Raw genomic sequence first — 15081 nt, 5'->3', positions numbered from 1 at the left:
TCCTTTACTATCAATCATCAAAAGACGTCTTTTAAACACCCGTGCGTGCAGCCTTGGCCTTGTCGTATTTGTTGCACACCCTAGGGTCACACAGCTGTTAACACCGCGAGTGATGCGTACGAAGACTCTCCACGCAGAGAAGCGAGTCTTCTATCTCGGCATGCGCGCATGTCAGAAGCGCAAGGGCCGGCCCAGCAAGTCCCAGTGCGGTGCAGGCTGCGGTACAAGCCTGGCCTTGGGGTGTAGGGCGGCAGGTTGTAGCCCAGGAGCGTAACCTAATGGTCCCCCGTGCGGCGGCCCATCTCGCATGCGACGGGGCGCAGGCACAAGTTCTCATTAATGTAGGTTTCGATGCACTTGCGCTGTGGCGGCACTCCGGATTATCGCGACGTATGGCCTGGAGCTCCAACGATAACAACAGCTTGACCCACACGTCCGGGTTGCGGGTAAACTTGAGAAACAAGCGCGCGATGCTGGTCGACGTGGTCTCGGAACCCCCGAGAAAGATCTCGACCATCTGGCCGACGATTTCGCGCGTACTTATGGGGATGTCGCTGTCGGGCTTGCGGCCCTCGCCGATCAGGTGCTGGAGCAGGTGCGGGCGCGCTGTTGGTCTTGTCGAGCCGCCGCCGACGCTTCACCGCGGTGTTGATGGCCGCGATCGCTTCAACAGGTATTCGGCCCCAATTTCGAGCTCGGGCTTGCGTAGGAACTTCCTGATGTACGCCACCTGGAGTGGTTGCCAAAGCAGTCGAGAATGGCGCGCGATATCTCCTTCCACACGCGCTCGTCCACTCCCTCCCCGGCCTTGGTGCTGCCGAATTTTGCTTGGCCCAAGAATCCGAGGAGTACAGACCCGGCGCCAATACAGAAAGCCTATGTGCGGGCGAGGCTCGCTCGCCCAAAACGACGTTTCGTAGGCCATCCATTAGGTCGACTCAGTGCCGTTTCCCCGTGCCGCCGAGGGGTCGGCAAGGTACGGTCCTTATACGTTTGGAGCAGATCTCGAACTGTCTTCTAGAAGTGCTGCTCGAAGGGAAATAATAACAACGGTCACTAGCGGCAGCATGAGCTACCACAGCTGTCGTGGAAAGGACAAACTTGTCGTTTGCCTGCTGCGAGTGGTTTCATGGCTTTTGTGGGTCGGCCCCCGCAGGACGCAGACCTCTGGGCTACGTGAACCGGTGAATGTAATATAGTGTTGGGTAAATAAAGTTGCTTAGTCCCTGTCTGAACTTGAGAGCCAGCTACGAATCTCCTGGGCTCCGGTCAGCACTGCAGATCGTCGCTCAGTTATACTTTCATGCGATGCCACCCCACACGCGTGTAAAGATCCATCCTTTAAATGCGCCAATCCCGCTTCCACGTCCCCGAGATGCAAGGGAAACATGGCTTTTAGGTGCACATACTGGCAGGCCTATGTCCAAGGCACGGGAAGATGCTTGTTGTCGTGGACATTCGGCTGGAATACCTGGAACCATCCCACAAGAGAGGTCACGTGGAGTAGGATGCGGCACCGCGAGGGCGGTCGATAGGGCTCTTCCTAGGGGGCTTGCGGATCAAAATACCCGCCTGTGGACACGGACAGTGAGCATTGTGGTGTCACGCTTATGTAACCGGTGTGATGGGAGATGGGAAAGGTGGCAGGGTTGAGCGCAGGCGGCTGAAGTGCGGGCGAGGGCTGGATTAGGGTTCTTGCCGCCTGGTAAAGTTTGATGGGGCCAGGGGGTGCAACTTGATGCACACCCACCCACCCTTGCCTTTTGCTCGATGGTGGTTGGTGGTTGGTGGGAAAGCCGCTTATTTTTCAGCAGGTTGTGTTTTGTGGCAATGGCCACGATCATAGGCTGGGCCCGTCCTTTGGTGCTGGAGCATGTGCTAGCGAATTACGGGGGCCGTTGCCTCCATTGGCAAAATCACTTTCTCCAGAACACGACAACGGATATTAGCCCGAGGCCTTTTGGTTTGAATGTCTTCAACGCAGGACGAGTATGTGGAAAAAAACATGAGCCAAATCTATTGTTGCGTGATCCGCCCTCTATCTAGCCCAACCATGTGTGCCTGTCCGTCTGTGTATCAAGTCTAAAATGATGAAGCGTGGAAAAGGCAAAGAACAACCGGAGCGATGTCGAGACATGCATGACGCTTGCGCTAGCGAGGCCCTTCCTGCATGAATCCTGAAAATGCAGCGCAGGGCGGGATGTGAATTCTTCCACACCGCCTGGGCTGCAGATAACGAGCGATAACGCCATGCCCACAAAAAAGTGCCGGCGCCCAAATCCTCCGGCGGGGAGGAGGCTGAGCCATTCCCCATTCCCCTTGTCTAGTTGCCCTAGTCTAGTTGGTGGCCCACTTAAGGGCGCCAGGGACCTTGGGGTCCGGCACAACGTACTTGCATGAGGTGAAGGTGTGCCAGAGAGTCGTGATGAAGTTGCGGTCGTCGCAGTGGTAGAGGTCGCCTAGGACAGGCTTGATGGCCTCGGTAGCCTCCTCGGCGTAGTAGAAGGGGATACGACTGTGTGGTGGGGTGTTGTCAGAGGGTGTCTGTCACGTGGCAGCAGCAGCAGCGGCGGCAAAGCACTTACGGAAACAGATGGTGGGCAACGTGGGTGCCAATGATGCCGTGGAATATCTGGCGGTCAATGAAGCCAAAGTCGCGGTCAATGGTGGCGACGGCGCCCTTGACAAAGGTCCAGTTGTCGGCGTCGTAGTGGTGGACGTCATGGTGGGTGTGGTGCAGGTACGTGATGGCAACTGTGTTTCGGACAGGGGCGAATCGAGTCAGCTTCTGGACAAAGTCAGGGGAGACGAGTCGGAGCGGGAGGGAAACTCACTCAGCCAGTTGTGAACCCACATGTAGGGCACAGCGTAGAGTAGGAACATGCTCTCCCAGCCGTAAATGGTGGAGCCGTAGTAGATGGCGGAACCCGTGATCGCCAGGCCGAGATCCGAGATGGCAATGAAGAGAGCCTCGCTGGGACGGAAGACGGCGCTGGTGGGCTCAAAGTGGCTCTGGCGGAACCAGCTGGCGCCCTTCCACTGCCTGCTCTCCTTGCCGGCGGTGACGTTGAAGAGCAGGTAGATCTGCCAGCCAAAGAGCTGGTGCGAGATGAGGCGCACCAGGTTGAAGATCGGGGTGTCCTCGAGCAGGTCCAAGTCGACGCCAATGCGCGAGAAGAAGGAGGCGCGGGCGTGGCGGTCCTCGGCCTGGGCGGGCACAAATGCCATGTCCTTCTCCATGTGGCCGGTGAAGCGGTGGTGGCGGTGGTGCGAGTACTTCCACGAGAAGTAGGGCACCATTAGGATGGAGTGGGCGGCCCAGCCGACGATGTTGTTGAAGCGGTCGTGCTTGGAGAAGGCGCCGTGGCCGGCCTCGTGGGCCAGAATCCACAGGCCAGTGCCGAATAGGCCCTGGACGAAGCCGTAGGCGGCCCAGGCGGCCCAGCGGGCGTAAACGTCGGGGATCTGGGGGATGTAGGTGAGGGCGGCCCAACCCAGGGCCGAGATCACGCACAGGTCGCGCACCAGGTAGCCCATCGAGATGGCTACAGACGGTTCGAAGCAGTGGGCGGGGATGGCGTTGCGCAGAGTGTTGATGTCGGGGAACTGCTGTTCCGCGATCTCTGGCTTGCACTTGGCGGCAGCCCGGCCGCCGGCGGCTCTCTGGGTCATGGTCACCGACATGGCTCCTGGGTGAAGCGGCAGTGGGATGGAAGGTGGTGGGGAAGTGAAGACTGGAGAGGAGTGGGAAGGGAAGGAAGAAAAGAGCGGGAGAGGGGGAAATAAAGAGGCGGCGAGGGGAGACGGAGACAGGGACAGCAAAGCCAGCGGCCGCTTGTGGAGAAAGAGGAGCCAGCAAAAGACGGTCAGGCAGGGAGTCTGCGAGTGAGGGAGAGGTTCCGAGACCCGGTCTAGCCTACGATCCGGTCGTGTTTGCTCCTTTTCGTCTTCTTGTTTTTTTTTTTTTTTCCTTTCTCCTTTGCCTGCCGGAGCTTTTACGCGGGGAGTCGACAAGAAAAAAGTGTACCTCGGTAGCTCGCCTGTGCTCCCGCCCTGACCCTTTTTTTTTTTTTTAGAATTTCGACCCTCATTTTTAATTTTTCACAAACCGCCCCTTTTCTGCCCTTTCTTTTTCCTGTCGGGACCCATGTTGTTGGTTTCGAGCAGGCCAGAAACGCCCCAAGAACGCAGGACCCTCAACAAGGGTACCCAAGCCCACCACAGCCAAGAGATCTGGAATGGAAGGCCGCCGCGGTGCACTGTGACCCCTGTCGTGTGGGCACAGGTTGTGGGCACAGGCTGCGGGTGGGCATGTGCTTGCAGCCCCAACAGAATTGGATTGAGCGCGTCGTCTGCCGTCTGCCGCGGCAGTCGCAGTCAGTCAGGTCAGGGCAGAGCTGCAAAGATTGGAGAGAAGCCCAAAAGAACGGGCGGATGGGACACGGAACAAGCACGCACGGGGTGAACCAGCACGAGCGAACAGACAAAAAGGGGGCACACACAAGCAAAAACACAGAAAACGAAGCCGTTGTCGGCGCACGGTGCACATGTCAAATTGATTGGGCAAGATCAGCGACGCCTTCTGCAATGCGGTGTGATGCGCCGCTGCCCCTGACACGTGCAACGAGCAGAGGCAGAGGCAGAGGCACGACAAGCCAACACATTTTTCCCTCGGGAACTCCTGCCCGGATCCAGGCGCGAGAGACTCGCGCGGGCTAGTAATGCTAGACGGTTCGCCTCCCGCCGCCTCGCGCACCCGACACTTTGGGCTAGCTCTGCTGCAGCGCCGCCGTTGCGCCTGACAAGCGCATGGAAAAGGGATTTTGCAGTGGCTGGCTGGCGGCTGCAGAGAAAGAGGCTGGCTGCCGCCCTGTGGGTTATGTTGCTCTCAACAAATTTTCTCTGCGTTGTAGTAGCAAAAACGGTGGAGCCACCCCCGTAATCTTTCGGTTCCTGCCCCGGCAAGTCCAATTGCGCACTGGTGCTGATAGCGAGATAAGAAGCCGCCATCTGGGAACGGTTGGCCTTCGCCAATCGGACGCCACGCTGCAAATTAGCTTGGGTGTTTGAGTCAGGTGTGCTGTTCGCGTGACTTTGGCGCGTCTTTTCTTTTGCCATCTGCTTTCTTTTTTCCGGTCTGTCGGGCACCAGAGGGACATGAGGGGTCCTTCCAGCTTTCAGGCGTTGGCAAACGTGGCGGGGCTCACCACCAGAGAGCCCCATTCCCTACGACGACACCCCGCGTTCACACCCCACAGCCTCTTCATTGGCGCACGCGGCAGCTGCCGTCAACTTGCCCAATCGTTTGACGAGACGAGACCATGGCAGACGCGGCCGAGTAAGCGACTGGCGGAGGATATCATGTTTTGCACCCCACTGCAAGGTCGTCGTCCATTCCTCGGCTCGTCCTGGCAGCCTCCATTACTCCGAAACGAGCACACTCCAGCATGTCCAAGCATGGGACAGAGCCCAATGCTTCTCGATGCGTGTTGTCTTTCTTGGCAGCTTTGGTGAACAAGGCTATCCTCGACTCCTTATCTGGCACCGAGGTCGTGATGCCAGTCTTTTCGGGGCGATGGGCAAAGAGGCGAAGATGAGGTGGCCAGCGCTTGTATTTCGATCTTAGGGTTGCGGTATCCTCGCCAGCCAGGGCAGTCCTGGCGCTGCTTGCACCGTCTTTTCGTTTTTGGCCAAGTACATCTGCCAGCGAGCCCTGGCTCTGCAAGCCATCGATGCCCTACGCGTGCCCAGACACGGTGCCAGCTTGCTGGACACGACCTTGATTCTGCCAAGATTGGTTCCCCAGACCACATACCCCATCTTGTGGGGTAATTAGTCTCCACCTACCCATCTCGGATAGAGCCCGATGTCGTCGGAGCCGCCCCGACTCTCTCGGTGAAGGCCACCGCTGCCGAGGTCGCGCGACACACAAAATGCCTGGAAACCGCACCGGTCTAGACGAGACTCGAGCTACTCCAACATCACCGCACCATCTCCGGTCGACATTATGGCTCTCACCACCGTCCAGCTGCCTGCCATGGCATGGAACTGCCACATGCACTTGTTCGACCCCGTGGCTTATCCCTTCAAGCCCACCCGGTCCTACACCCCCGAGGCCGCGCCCATGACGGTATTCATGAACAACGCCCTGACCGAAAACGCCATCGTCGTCCAGGCCACCGTCGAGGACGGCCACGCCGGCCTCCTCGACCACCTCGGCCAGGCCCGTGCCCTCGCTCCGGAGCGCACCGTGCTTGGCATCGTGGCCTAGGACATGGTCTCGGACGCGGCCCTACGTGACATGACGGACGCCGGCTACGACGCGCTGCACGGCGCGGGCGTCCGAGGCCTGCGCATCCACGGCTCGTACGGTGGATCGGGCGACGACAACGCCACCTGGGTGCAAGGGCAGTTCGTCCAGGCCGTCGCGCAGGCTCCCATCCGCCGCCTGGGCTGGCTGGTAACGTCGCAGCTGTCGCTCGTCATGTGGGCCGTCCTGGCCGATGTCATACTCAACGGCCCGTTGTTGGCCGACGCCGTATTTGTGGCCGACCACAACGGCTCCGCCAGGCCACAGGATATTGGGTCCGCCGACCTCGACGCATTCCTGCGCCTGCTGCGCTCTGGGCGCTTCTACGTTAAAGTGGGCGCCCTGCACAGGCGGTCGCCCGGGAACTTGTCGGCAATGAGACCCATCATCGAGACGTTTGCCAGCACCGCGCCTGATGCATTGCTATGGGGCAGCGGCTGGCCTCACGTGAACGCCACTGCCACCGGTCTGGCTCCGGCGCCTCCTTTGCGGGGCGTCGACACAGGGGCAGAGCTGGAGCTGCTAAGGGAATGGCTCACCGACGACCAGTGGGAGCACATGTTTGTTACCAACCCGGCACGGGCCTTTGGCGTGGACGGCAGGCGGAGAGCCTGAGCAGGCATAGGACAGCCCAGGCCCAAGGCAAAGCAGGTTGTTGACAAACGACATATCGCACAAGCCTAACCTAGGAAATGCCAATCTATACAAAGCCATACGTGTCGCCAAGTCCTATATGTCCCATAAGCCAACCGGTTACATCCCCTTGAAAGTATGCCACTTGAGCCTTTCCTTTAAGCACCGCTTCCGCGAGGCCTCCATAGACGAGCCTCGGTAGTCCTCACGATCCCAGTGAAAAACGGCCTCATCAAATCTTCCGAGGTCCCGGCCGACCATCTTGTTAACGATCGCGAGCCTTGGGCTGCGGATTGCCGCTGGGAAGAGGCCACGACCTGCTCGAGATCGCTGGCCCGTTCCCGGAGCACCTGCGCAGTGGTTTTAATATGGCGGGCGCATGCCCCGGAATCTTGCTTTGTAGTCGTCGAAGCGTTACACAGCCGGCCAATCCCGCCATTGAGCCGACCGGACATGCTCTAGTTGGGGTTACGGTTGGAGTTGGGATGACGGCGGCAGAGTGCGCCCCCATGCGGCTAATAGCAGGTTCATGGCATACTGGTGCTAACCGCGAGAGTGAAGGGGTGTCTTGTCCGGCCGACAGTGAAGGAGCCGTTCTAATGGGAGAGGCCTACCACGGCCATGCAGTTCTACTTCACCTCGCTGCGCTGCGATGCCACGACCTTCTCGTCATTTCGCGACGTCTTTGTCCTGCAGCTTGCTGCCTCGGCCTTCGTTCTCACCTTCCGCTATGGACACGAGCTCCGTCTTTGGCCAATATGGGGGAGCCTGACGTCCTGGACCGAAATTTTCGATCGACAGTGGTAGAAACACGTGGCAAAGGGAGCAGCTTCCACAGACTTCCACAGGCCGGCATTAGTGTCCCAACGCTGCTTGTGCGGGATTTTGCGGCTGACTGCCAGGACCGGAATGTGATAACTGACGACGGGCGAGCTGGGCTAAGCAGAACAAGACAACGTTTCCACAGCTGCTTCTGCCCAAGCGGCGAGGAAAAGCCCGACACCTTGCATGAATATATTGAGAAACGGGCACCTGCAAGGCAAAACGGCATGCGTCAATACATCCTAAAAGCAAAAGCGCAAAGTGGACAGCACATCATTTCCAAGCGCCGCCCGAGTGGAAGAATTCTGCCAGACAGCCACGCTTTTGCTTTGGCCAGCCGACAACGGAGAAGGAAACAACAAACAAAACAAAAGCACACGGAACCGGGACCTTTTTCCTCCAAAGGCTTTGTCATCCATTGAGGCTCCGGGGCTACCCACTTGGGCACCATCAGCCGCACTTCCCCCTCCCTAAAACCGCCTGTCGTACAGCCGCGCGATGCGGTCCAGCTCCTCGTCCCCAGCCTGCTCGGCCAGCCAAATATCGCCCCGGTACGGGCGCGGCACGTCGCGGTCCTCGTGCTCGCGCATAACATCTAGCACGCCGTCCGTAAACCCGCGCGCCCACCGCTCCTCCTCGCCGCCGGGCTCGTCCCAGTGGAGCTCGAAGCGCGCCAGGGCGCGGCCGAGCGGCATGCTGCAGTCGGCCTGCAGCTCCGACATGCGGCCGCCGCCCTGGATCACCAGCGCGTACATGCGGGTGCGGGCGGGCGAGTCCTGCGCCGACGCGAACCTATCGTACAGCGCCAGCAGCCCGCCCTCGCACTCGGGCACCACCCAGCCCGACACGCTCGTGAAGTGCGAGCTGGCCATCTCGCGCGCGCTCGACGTGGCCTTCCAGTACGTCAGCGGGCTCGCGTGCAGCGCCTCGGCCGTCACCTCGCCCAGCATGCCCGGGTTGGCGGCGAGGAAGTCCGAGGCGGGCAGCATGCGCAGGTCCACGAGCGACTTTTCGTTCCACGCCGCCCCCGCCCCCGCCATGTCGCCGTCCACCAGCAGCGCCGCCACGTCGTCGCCCATGTGCGTCCGCACCAGCCCCACCGTCTCGCGCGCCGGCAGCAGGCTGACGATGTTGAAGGACGCGACGGGCGCGCGCTGGTCCGGCTCAAAGTGGAAGCGGAACGACACGGACACGTCGCGCGGGAGGCCGTACGCCTTTGCAAAGGCGCCCGCGGCGACGCACACCTCGAGCTGGGCGCGCGACAGGCGCGTGAAGCGCCACGTGGCCAGCGGCGGCTCCTCGACGAGGCGCAGGCGGGTCTCGACGACGACCCCGACGCCCGCGGCCGCGCCGCCGCGCATGGCGTGCAGGAGCTCCGGGTGGTCGGCGCGCCCCTCGTCGACGTCGACCACGGTCCCGTCCCACAGCACCACGCGGCCGCCGACGACGGACTGGCAGCCGAGCCCGAGCTTGCGGCCCAGGATCAGGTCCCAGCCGGCCGTCAAGAAGTGGCCGCCGGCGCCGACGCCGAAGCAGTCGCCGTGCGGGACGGCCTTGCGGGCCGCCGCCAGCGCGTGGATGGTCTGGCCCAGCACGCAGCCGGGCTCCAGGTACATGGTGTCGCCCTCGACGCGGCGCTTGGTCATGCCGCTCAGGTTGATCATCAGGCCCGCGCACGTCGCGCCGTTGAAGTAGCCGTGCCCGCCGCTCTTGACCGAGACGGGCAGCCGCCCGTGCAGGCCCGCGGCCTTGAGCAGCGCCAGCGTCTGCGACACGCCCCACTCGCTCTGCGGCGACACCACGACGGCCGGCACAACGGCCGCGCGGTCGTGCATGGCCGCCTCGGCCGGGAAGGACACCCCGTCCGTCTCGTGGACGCGGATGCCGCGCTGCCGGAGCTGGGCGACGAGCCCCCTCACGCCCTCGTCCGCAAGGATGGTGGCATGGTCGACAAGCTTGGTGTCGGCCTTGGGAGCGGCCTTGGGAGTGGCTTTGGGGATAGCCTTGCTTCCGTTGAAGAGCACGGGCAGAGGGTCGGGGAGAAGTTGAGAAGGCGCCATGGCTCGGACGGCAGCGAAAAAAAAAAGGATCAGGAATCAGAATCAAAGTATGATGTGGATGGGCAGATATGGGATGGGGACAGAGGCAGCTAGCGAGGTCGCCCACGATGTTCTCAATGACCGAGAGCGAGAGCGACCGAACAGCACGGCCGCTGCCATCCTTAAATGCACTTTTGCGACCTCCCGGTGCCAGCCAAGATCCAAGTTTTAACCCCTCACGCTCTTGCTTTTTTTGCGCCATTGTCCTACCCTCCTTCTACCCTCTTCCAACCCAGCCTGACCCCCCCAGCTTCCCCAAAGACTGAAGGGATGCTATTTGAGCCTGGCTAGTTGGAGCGCCAACGGCTCTCCATCACCTAATGTTGCAGTCATGCAGTGATCCAGGCTGTCCAAGTCCCGTCGATTCCTTTGTTGCCTGTTGGTATTGTTTGGACGTTGGGATGTCCGGGACCGTGACAATGGTCCGGACTCGCATCCTCGTCACACTCCTGCCATTTCAGGTCATGGTAGGCACGCAAGGGAGAAGGAAAATTCCAAGCTCCCTTCGAACGTCGTCAAGCGAGGCACGGCAGTCTTACAGGAGGTCCCAAAGATTGGGTAAGTAGAATTGTTTCTGCCATGAGCTTTCCTATTTTTTATTGTTCCCCTGTTACTATTCCTATTGTTATTCCTGTTTCTATTCGTATTTCTATTATTGTTTTTGTTATCGTCATACCTATTCCTATTCATATTCCTCCAAGGAACTGCTATATTTTGTGGTGGGTATGCGAGGCACGTTTTTGGAACACTTGGCGCGTACCCTTCTTTGCAGTCTTCTCAGGGCCAGTCGATCTCAGGGGTCAATCGTGGTTGAAGATGAAAGGAAGGGTGTGATATCTGTCGCTAGCGTGTGCTTGCAAAGGCGGCAGGATTGGCATCCAACGTCGTATCCGAGCGCGACGCCCTTCCCGGCTACTGGGTTCGAGTCTGCGGGGCATCGTATGCTGAGGATCGTCGGGCCGGTGTTCCCGTATACGGGAGACGTGTGGTTGCCTTGTTCTCCATGCCATGGTCAAGGCGCCAACCTGGCAGAATTTGTGGACAAGGTTGCAGAAACAGGGTTTGATACAGCGCTATCTGGAGCAGAGGCACCCTCGTAGGGTAATAGAATCCTCGAATCTAACTATTCACACAAATATTAGGCTTAGCGAGCTACTTCAACCCCTCACTAGCGCATAGCGACTCGAAGTGGGAGGGATTGCCCCGCCCTTAGCTAGAGTTGTCGGCGGCAGCATTGGATTTCTTCCCGCCAACCGACTGCTCCGTTGCCATCTTCTTCTCCAGCGCACCAGGCTCAGTCGGGTCGACGCCCAGGCGCATGGCCTCAGCCACCTCGGGCGCGGGGCCCGTGAACCAGTTGCGGGCCCAGACGACCCAGGCGAGGGTGGCGCCGAGGGCAATGATGCCGACGGCGACGACCGTGTAGTTGATGGTCTCGCTCGTGACGGGGTTGGCGGTGGGCAGGCAGAAAACGACGGTGATGCAGGCGATCCATAGCGAGGCGAGGATGGCGACGGGCCGCGACCAGCCCTTGAGGTCAAAGGGACCCTTCATGGCAACGAAGGAGTCGTGCCAGATCAGGCCAATGAGGATGGGCAGGCCGTAGCTGATGTATAGCCCGATGGTGGCGATCGAAGTGGCAGCCGCGAACGCGACGGAGCTGCCGAGCGACGGCAGGGCCAGGATAAAAGACAGCACGGCAGCGAGCCAGACGGCGCGGATGGGAGAGCTGAAGCGCTCGTCAACCTGGTGGAAGAAGTGCGGCTGCCAGGAGGAGAAACTGTCAGCAGCCGGACGGAGAGAACAGATGAGGGGGGATGGGATGAGACGGTGGAGGGACGCGACTTACAATGCCGCCATCGCGGGCAAAGGCAAACATCATGCGGCTGTTGCTGGTCATGCTGAACAGACCGCAGTGCCAAACGCAGACTGGTGGGACGAAGACGAAGATTAGCCGATATTTCACAGACAGAAAGACGACGGACAAGCCACGCACTCATGATCAGGGAAAACACGGCCAGGGCGCCCCTCTCGCCAAAGACGTCGACCAGGATCTGCAGGATGGGCTGGCCGTAGATGCTGGCGACGGTGCGGTCAAAGTCCTGGATGCTGAAGAGCATGGCCATGAGGACGAAGAAGCCAAACAGAGCGCTGAAGCCGACGCTGGACACGACACCGATGGGGGCGCTCCAGCTGGCATTGCGCGTCTCCTCGCTCAAGTGGGCCGACGCGTCGAAGCCCGTCAGTGTGTACTGAGACAGTAGGCCGCCGCACACAACGACGTAGGCAGTGCTGGCGCGGATGCTCCAGCCGTCGGCTCCGTCGGCGCCGGTGCCGTCGTTGAAGTGTCCAAACACAAAAGAGGCGGGCTGGCGGGTGGGAGCCTTGGCCAGCACGGCGATGCAGATGGCGGTGACGCCGGCCGAATGCAGGAAGATGGAGACGTTGTTGAGGTGTTTGAGGATGCGGACGCCAAAGGTGTTGACGACGCCGTGCGAGACCAGGATTGCGGCGTAGATGCCGATAGTCTTGGCCGGGGTGGGCTGGTAATCCGGGTTCTGGACCGTGGCGGCGGTAGCGGCCAGGCCGGCCAGGCCGAACGAGATGCCCGTGGTGACGGCGACCTGGCCCAGCAGGTTGAACCAGCCCGTGATCCAGGCGGCGAAGGGGGACCAGCGCGGAGGGGCCAGCATGGCGGCCCAGAAGTAGGGGCCGCCCGAGGTGGGAATGGCCGAGACGATCTCGGCCATGGCGATGGCGACCATCAGGGTGAAGAAGGAGACGACGATCCAGCCGATGGACATGACGGCTGGGCCGCCCGTGTTGAGGCCATACTCGAAGAGGGTGGTGATGCCGGTGATGACGCTCTGGTTTTGGGGTCAGTAAGAGCAGAAGGAGGGTAGGGTGACAGTCAGTCAGACGCAGTCAGGAGGACAAGGGACGCACAATGATGGAAAAGGACACGCCAAAGTTGTGCGTCAGCCCCCAGTCGCGCTTCAGCTCCTGCTTGTAGCCGAACTGGGCCAGGCGGTTCTCGTCCATCTCGTCGGCGACGCTGGCCGTGCGGCGCTCGGTGGCGGGCTCAGCCATGGTGTTGGCTGTTTTTCTTCCTTTTCTTGTTTGTTTCTACCCCGCCGACGCAGTGCCGGGGTGTTTGCCGACGATGGCCGAAGCTCCAGGCTCCCCTGCCTACGATGTGAGGAGAAATAAGCTCAGGGCGGGAGGAACGCTTCTGGCTCTGGCTGGTGCTGGGAGGCGTGTCGGAGCAGCAAGCAATGAAGACGAGACAAAAAAGAGAAGCAGAGGAGCAGAGGAGCAGAGGAGCAGAGGAGCAGAGGAGCAGAGGAGCAGAGGAGCAGAGGAGCACAGCAGCCCCCATGTATATGCCCGTCCATGCATTTCCCCGACGTCGCGACCTCGGAGAGGGTAGATTCGGAGCGCGCTAGCTCAGAGGGTCGGTTCGAAAGGGTTAGCTCGGCTGCTGCACTGCGACGCTAGGGCCGGGGTAGGTTGTGGTGGCTCTGGTGAGGGTTGGTGATGAGGGTGGTGGTGCCCAGATTAGGCCCGCACGAGGCTCCATCTGGGGACTGGAGCTCCATCTGAGAGCCCCATCCGGACCAGACAGCAGCCAGCTCGAGTATCGTCGGGCGTGCCTTCTTGCCCAGTTCGGTGCTGTCATTCCCCAGCTGTGCCACCGCGGCGGCCGGTGGACCTGCCCCCAGCGACCGACCCCAGTGACTGACTCGACGCTATCTGGGCAGCCCAATTGGGCCGTGATAAGTCAGCTTGCGAGGGCTGCGAGGGCTGCGACGCAGGGTTGGCATTACGAATCCCTGGGGTTTCCCCCTCAATTCCAAGCTCTGACCTCGATCCCACCCTTTCCCTGGACACCAGCCCACCTGTCTGATTCTGATAGCTCGAGATTGCCAAGATAGGCCTCTGGCCCGCCATTGGTCTGATATTTGATGTTTATGTTTCCGTCGTCTGCGCCCAGCTCGAGGCTCTGCCATCGGGCCGCCTTCTAGGCCGAAGTAGTCCAGGCTTGTTCTTCTTGTCCTTCTCGTCCCGTCTCGTCCCGTCACGCTTGTCTAGTAGCTTTCCGTCGGGGAGCTGCAGTGGCATGGACGTTGGATACAACAATAAGATCATCTATTATAAAATTAAACACGACGAAAAAAAAAGTACTCTAGCAAATTTCTGGACCCGGCCCTTTACCACCTCACCTCCATCTCGTCACCGTCCTCCATCGTGTCCGGCAGTCCCGCCTCTCGCCTTGCCAGCACGTCGGCGACGACGGCGTCCGAGATGGCCTTCCTGCGCAGGTACTCGGCGTAGGCCTCTGGGTCCACGTCGCGCGCCTCGATGTCGGCCGCCTCCTCCTTGGCGCCGTCCTTGGCAGCCTCGTTGCCGTTGTTCTTCTTCTTGGCGTGCGCGCCGCCAAACACGCGCACTCCGGCGTAGTAGGTGTCGGCCACCACCTTGCAGACGGTGCGGGTGCCCTTTTCCTGCTCGGAGCACGTGTCCTTCAGGCTAGATTTATGACGGGGTTGTGTTAGCCGTCTTGATTCTATTCCCAACATGGAAACGGAAGCTACTCACTCTTTCCGGAAGCGCTGGTCGACCTGCTTCCTCGTGTCGCTGTTTATGCGGTCCTGGTTGGCAAGGTTGCGGTACCCAAAGTCGTGGCGCTCGCAGGCCTTTTTGAACGGGAACCCGAGCGGGTCGTCCGGCACCTTGGAGCAGCCGTCGGTCGACCAGTCCAGCCCGGGCTCCTTCTTCTCGGCCACCTTGTTGAATTCCTTGAGCGAGAGGTCCAGCGCGTACTTGTCCGTCTTTTGGATCACGTCGGCCGTGGGCGCTTCGGCTCGGGAGGCCAACCACGATGTATGTAACGGCAAGGCCGAGACCTCGACGGCGACAAGAAGAAGGACGAGGAGCCGCATTTCCTGAGTAGCGGAGATAAAAATCGGGAAAGAAAATCCAAAAGAGAAAAATAGAGACAGACAGAGGAAAATACCAAAAGAAATACCAAGGAAAGTACAAAATAAAGAAACGGAGGAAATGGTGTAAACTGTAAGGAGAAGCTGCTGGACTTGGTGATGCTTCCAGATGCAGCCTGCAGACCACGGCGGGCGACTCTCGTTTATGTAGTCCCGCTCTAGCACCGTTATCACCACCCCGGGCCGGGCGGCACGGTAAACACGGCGCTCTGATCGG

At 60.3% G+C, this 15081-nt stretch overlaps 6 protein-coding genes across 6 annotated transcripts; 1 reads left to right on the top strand and 5 right to left on the bottom strand.

Annotated features, from left to right (window-relative positions):
- Positions 1-171: 171 nt before the first annotated feature.
- On the bottom strand, positions 172-929 carry GGTG_13218 (hypothetical protein; the record flags this gene model as incomplete). Its single annotated transcript, XM_009231123.1, has 3 exons — positions 172-275; positions 358-586; positions 642-929. 3 exons carry the CDS (start codon positions 927-929, stop codon positions 172-174), a joined length of 621 nt encoding a protein of 206 aa, XP_009229387.1.
- Positions 930-1910: 981 nt separating this feature from the next.
- On the bottom strand, positions 1911-4130 carry GGTG_13217 (Delta(12) fatty acid desaturase). Its single transcript, XM_009231122.1, has 3 exons — positions 2835-4130; positions 2586-2754; positions 1911-2515 (listed from the first exon to the last, which is right to left on the bottom strand). The coding sequence occupies exons 1-3, from the start codon at positions 3682-3684 to the stop codon at positions 2338-2340; spliced, it is 1197 nt and encodes a 398-aa protein (XP_009229386.1). The 5' UTR covers positions 3685-4130; the 3' UTR covers positions 1911-2337.
- A 1877-nt stretch (positions 4131-6007) lies between these two features.
- On the top strand, positions 6008-6925 carry GGTG_13216 (hypothetical protein; the record flags this gene model as incomplete). The annotated part of the gene is made up of 2 exons (XM_009231121.1): positions 6008-6250; positions 6272-6925. 2 exons carry the CDS (start codon positions 6008-6010, stop codon positions 6923-6925), a joined length of 897 nt encoding a protein of 298 aa, XP_009229385.1.
- A 1310-nt stretch (positions 6926-8235) lies between these two features.
- On the bottom strand, positions 8236-9825 carry GGTG_13215 (hypothetical protein; the record flags this gene model as incomplete). Its single annotated transcript, XM_009231120.1, has 1 exon — positions 8236-9825. The coding sequence occupies one exon, from the start codon at positions 9823-9825 to the stop codon at positions 8236-8238; it is 1590 nt and encodes a 529-aa protein (XP_009229384.1).
- A 590-nt stretch (positions 9826-10415) lies between these two features.
- Positions 10416-13194, bottom strand: GGTG_13214 (hypothetical protein). Its single transcript, XM_009231119.1, has 4 exons — positions 12811-13194; positions 11861-12731; positions 11714-11793; positions 10416-11628 (listed from the first exon to the last, which is right to left on the bottom strand). The coding sequence occupies exons 1-4, from the start codon at positions 12952-12954 to the stop codon at positions 11074-11076; spliced, it is 1650 nt and encodes a 549-aa protein (XP_009229383.1). The 5' UTR covers positions 12955-13194; the 3' UTR covers positions 10416-11073.
- Positions 13195-13985: 791 nt separating this feature from the next.
- On the bottom strand, positions 13986-15076 carry GGTG_13213 (hypothetical protein). The gene is made up of 2 exons (XM_009231118.1): positions 14464-15076; positions 13986-14394 (listed from the first exon to the last, which is right to left on the bottom strand). The coding sequence occupies exons 1-2, from the start codon at positions 14805-14807 to the stop codon at positions 14076-14078; spliced, it is 663 nt and encodes a 220-aa protein (XP_009229382.1). The 5' UTR covers positions 14808-15076; the 3' UTR covers positions 13986-14075.
- Between the last annotated feature and the right edge of the window lie 5 nt (positions 15077-15081).

Source organism: Gaeumannomyces tritici (assembly GCF_000145635.1).
Source record: "Gaeumannomyces tritici R3-111a-1 unplaced genomic scaffold supercont2.10, whole genome shotgun sequence".
Taxonomy (NCBI): domain Eukaryota; kingdom Fungi; phylum Ascomycota; class Sordariomycetes; order Magnaporthales; family Magnaporthaceae; genus Gaeumannomyces; species Gaeumannomyces tritici.
Note: the sequence above shows the minus strand (reverse complement) of the source record. Positions and strands in the feature narration are given on the sequence as shown.

Bases quoted from the DNA above. Each gene is read 5' to 3' on its own strand.
- GGTG_13214 (XM_009231119.1), bottom strand. From the start codon at position 12,954: ATGGCTGAGCCCGCCACCGAGCGCCGCACGGCCAGCGTCGCCGACGAG. The intron at 12,732-12,810 runs GTGCGTCCCTTG...CCCCAAAACCAG, and splicing joins GCGTGTCCTTTTCCATCATT to AGCGTCATCACCGGCATCAC. The intron at 11,629-11,713 runs GTAAGTCGCGTC...TCCTCCTGGCAG, and splicing joins TTGCCCGCGATGGCGGCATT to CCGCACTTCTTCCACCAGGT.
- GGTG_13213 (XM_009231118.1), bottom strand. From the start codon at position 14,807: ATGCGGCTCCTCGTCCTTCTTCTTGTCGCCGTCGAGGTCTCGGCCTTG. The intron at 14,395-14,463 runs GTGAGTAGCTTC...TCATAAATCTAG, and splicing joins GACCAGCGCTTCCGGAAAGA to CCTGAAGGACACGTGCTCCG.
- GGTG_13217 (XM_009231122.1), bottom strand. From the start codon at position 3,684: ATGTCGGTGACCATGACCCAGAGAGCCGCCGGCGGCCGGGCTGCCGCC. The intron at 2,755-2,834 runs GTGAGTTTCCCT...TCCGAAACACAG, and splicing joins GTGGGTTCACAACTGGCTGA to TTGCCATCACGTACCTGCAC. The intron at 2,516-2,585 runs GTAAGTGCTTTG...CCCACCACACAG, and splicing joins GTTGCCCACCATCTGTTTCC to TCGTATCCCCTTCTACTACG.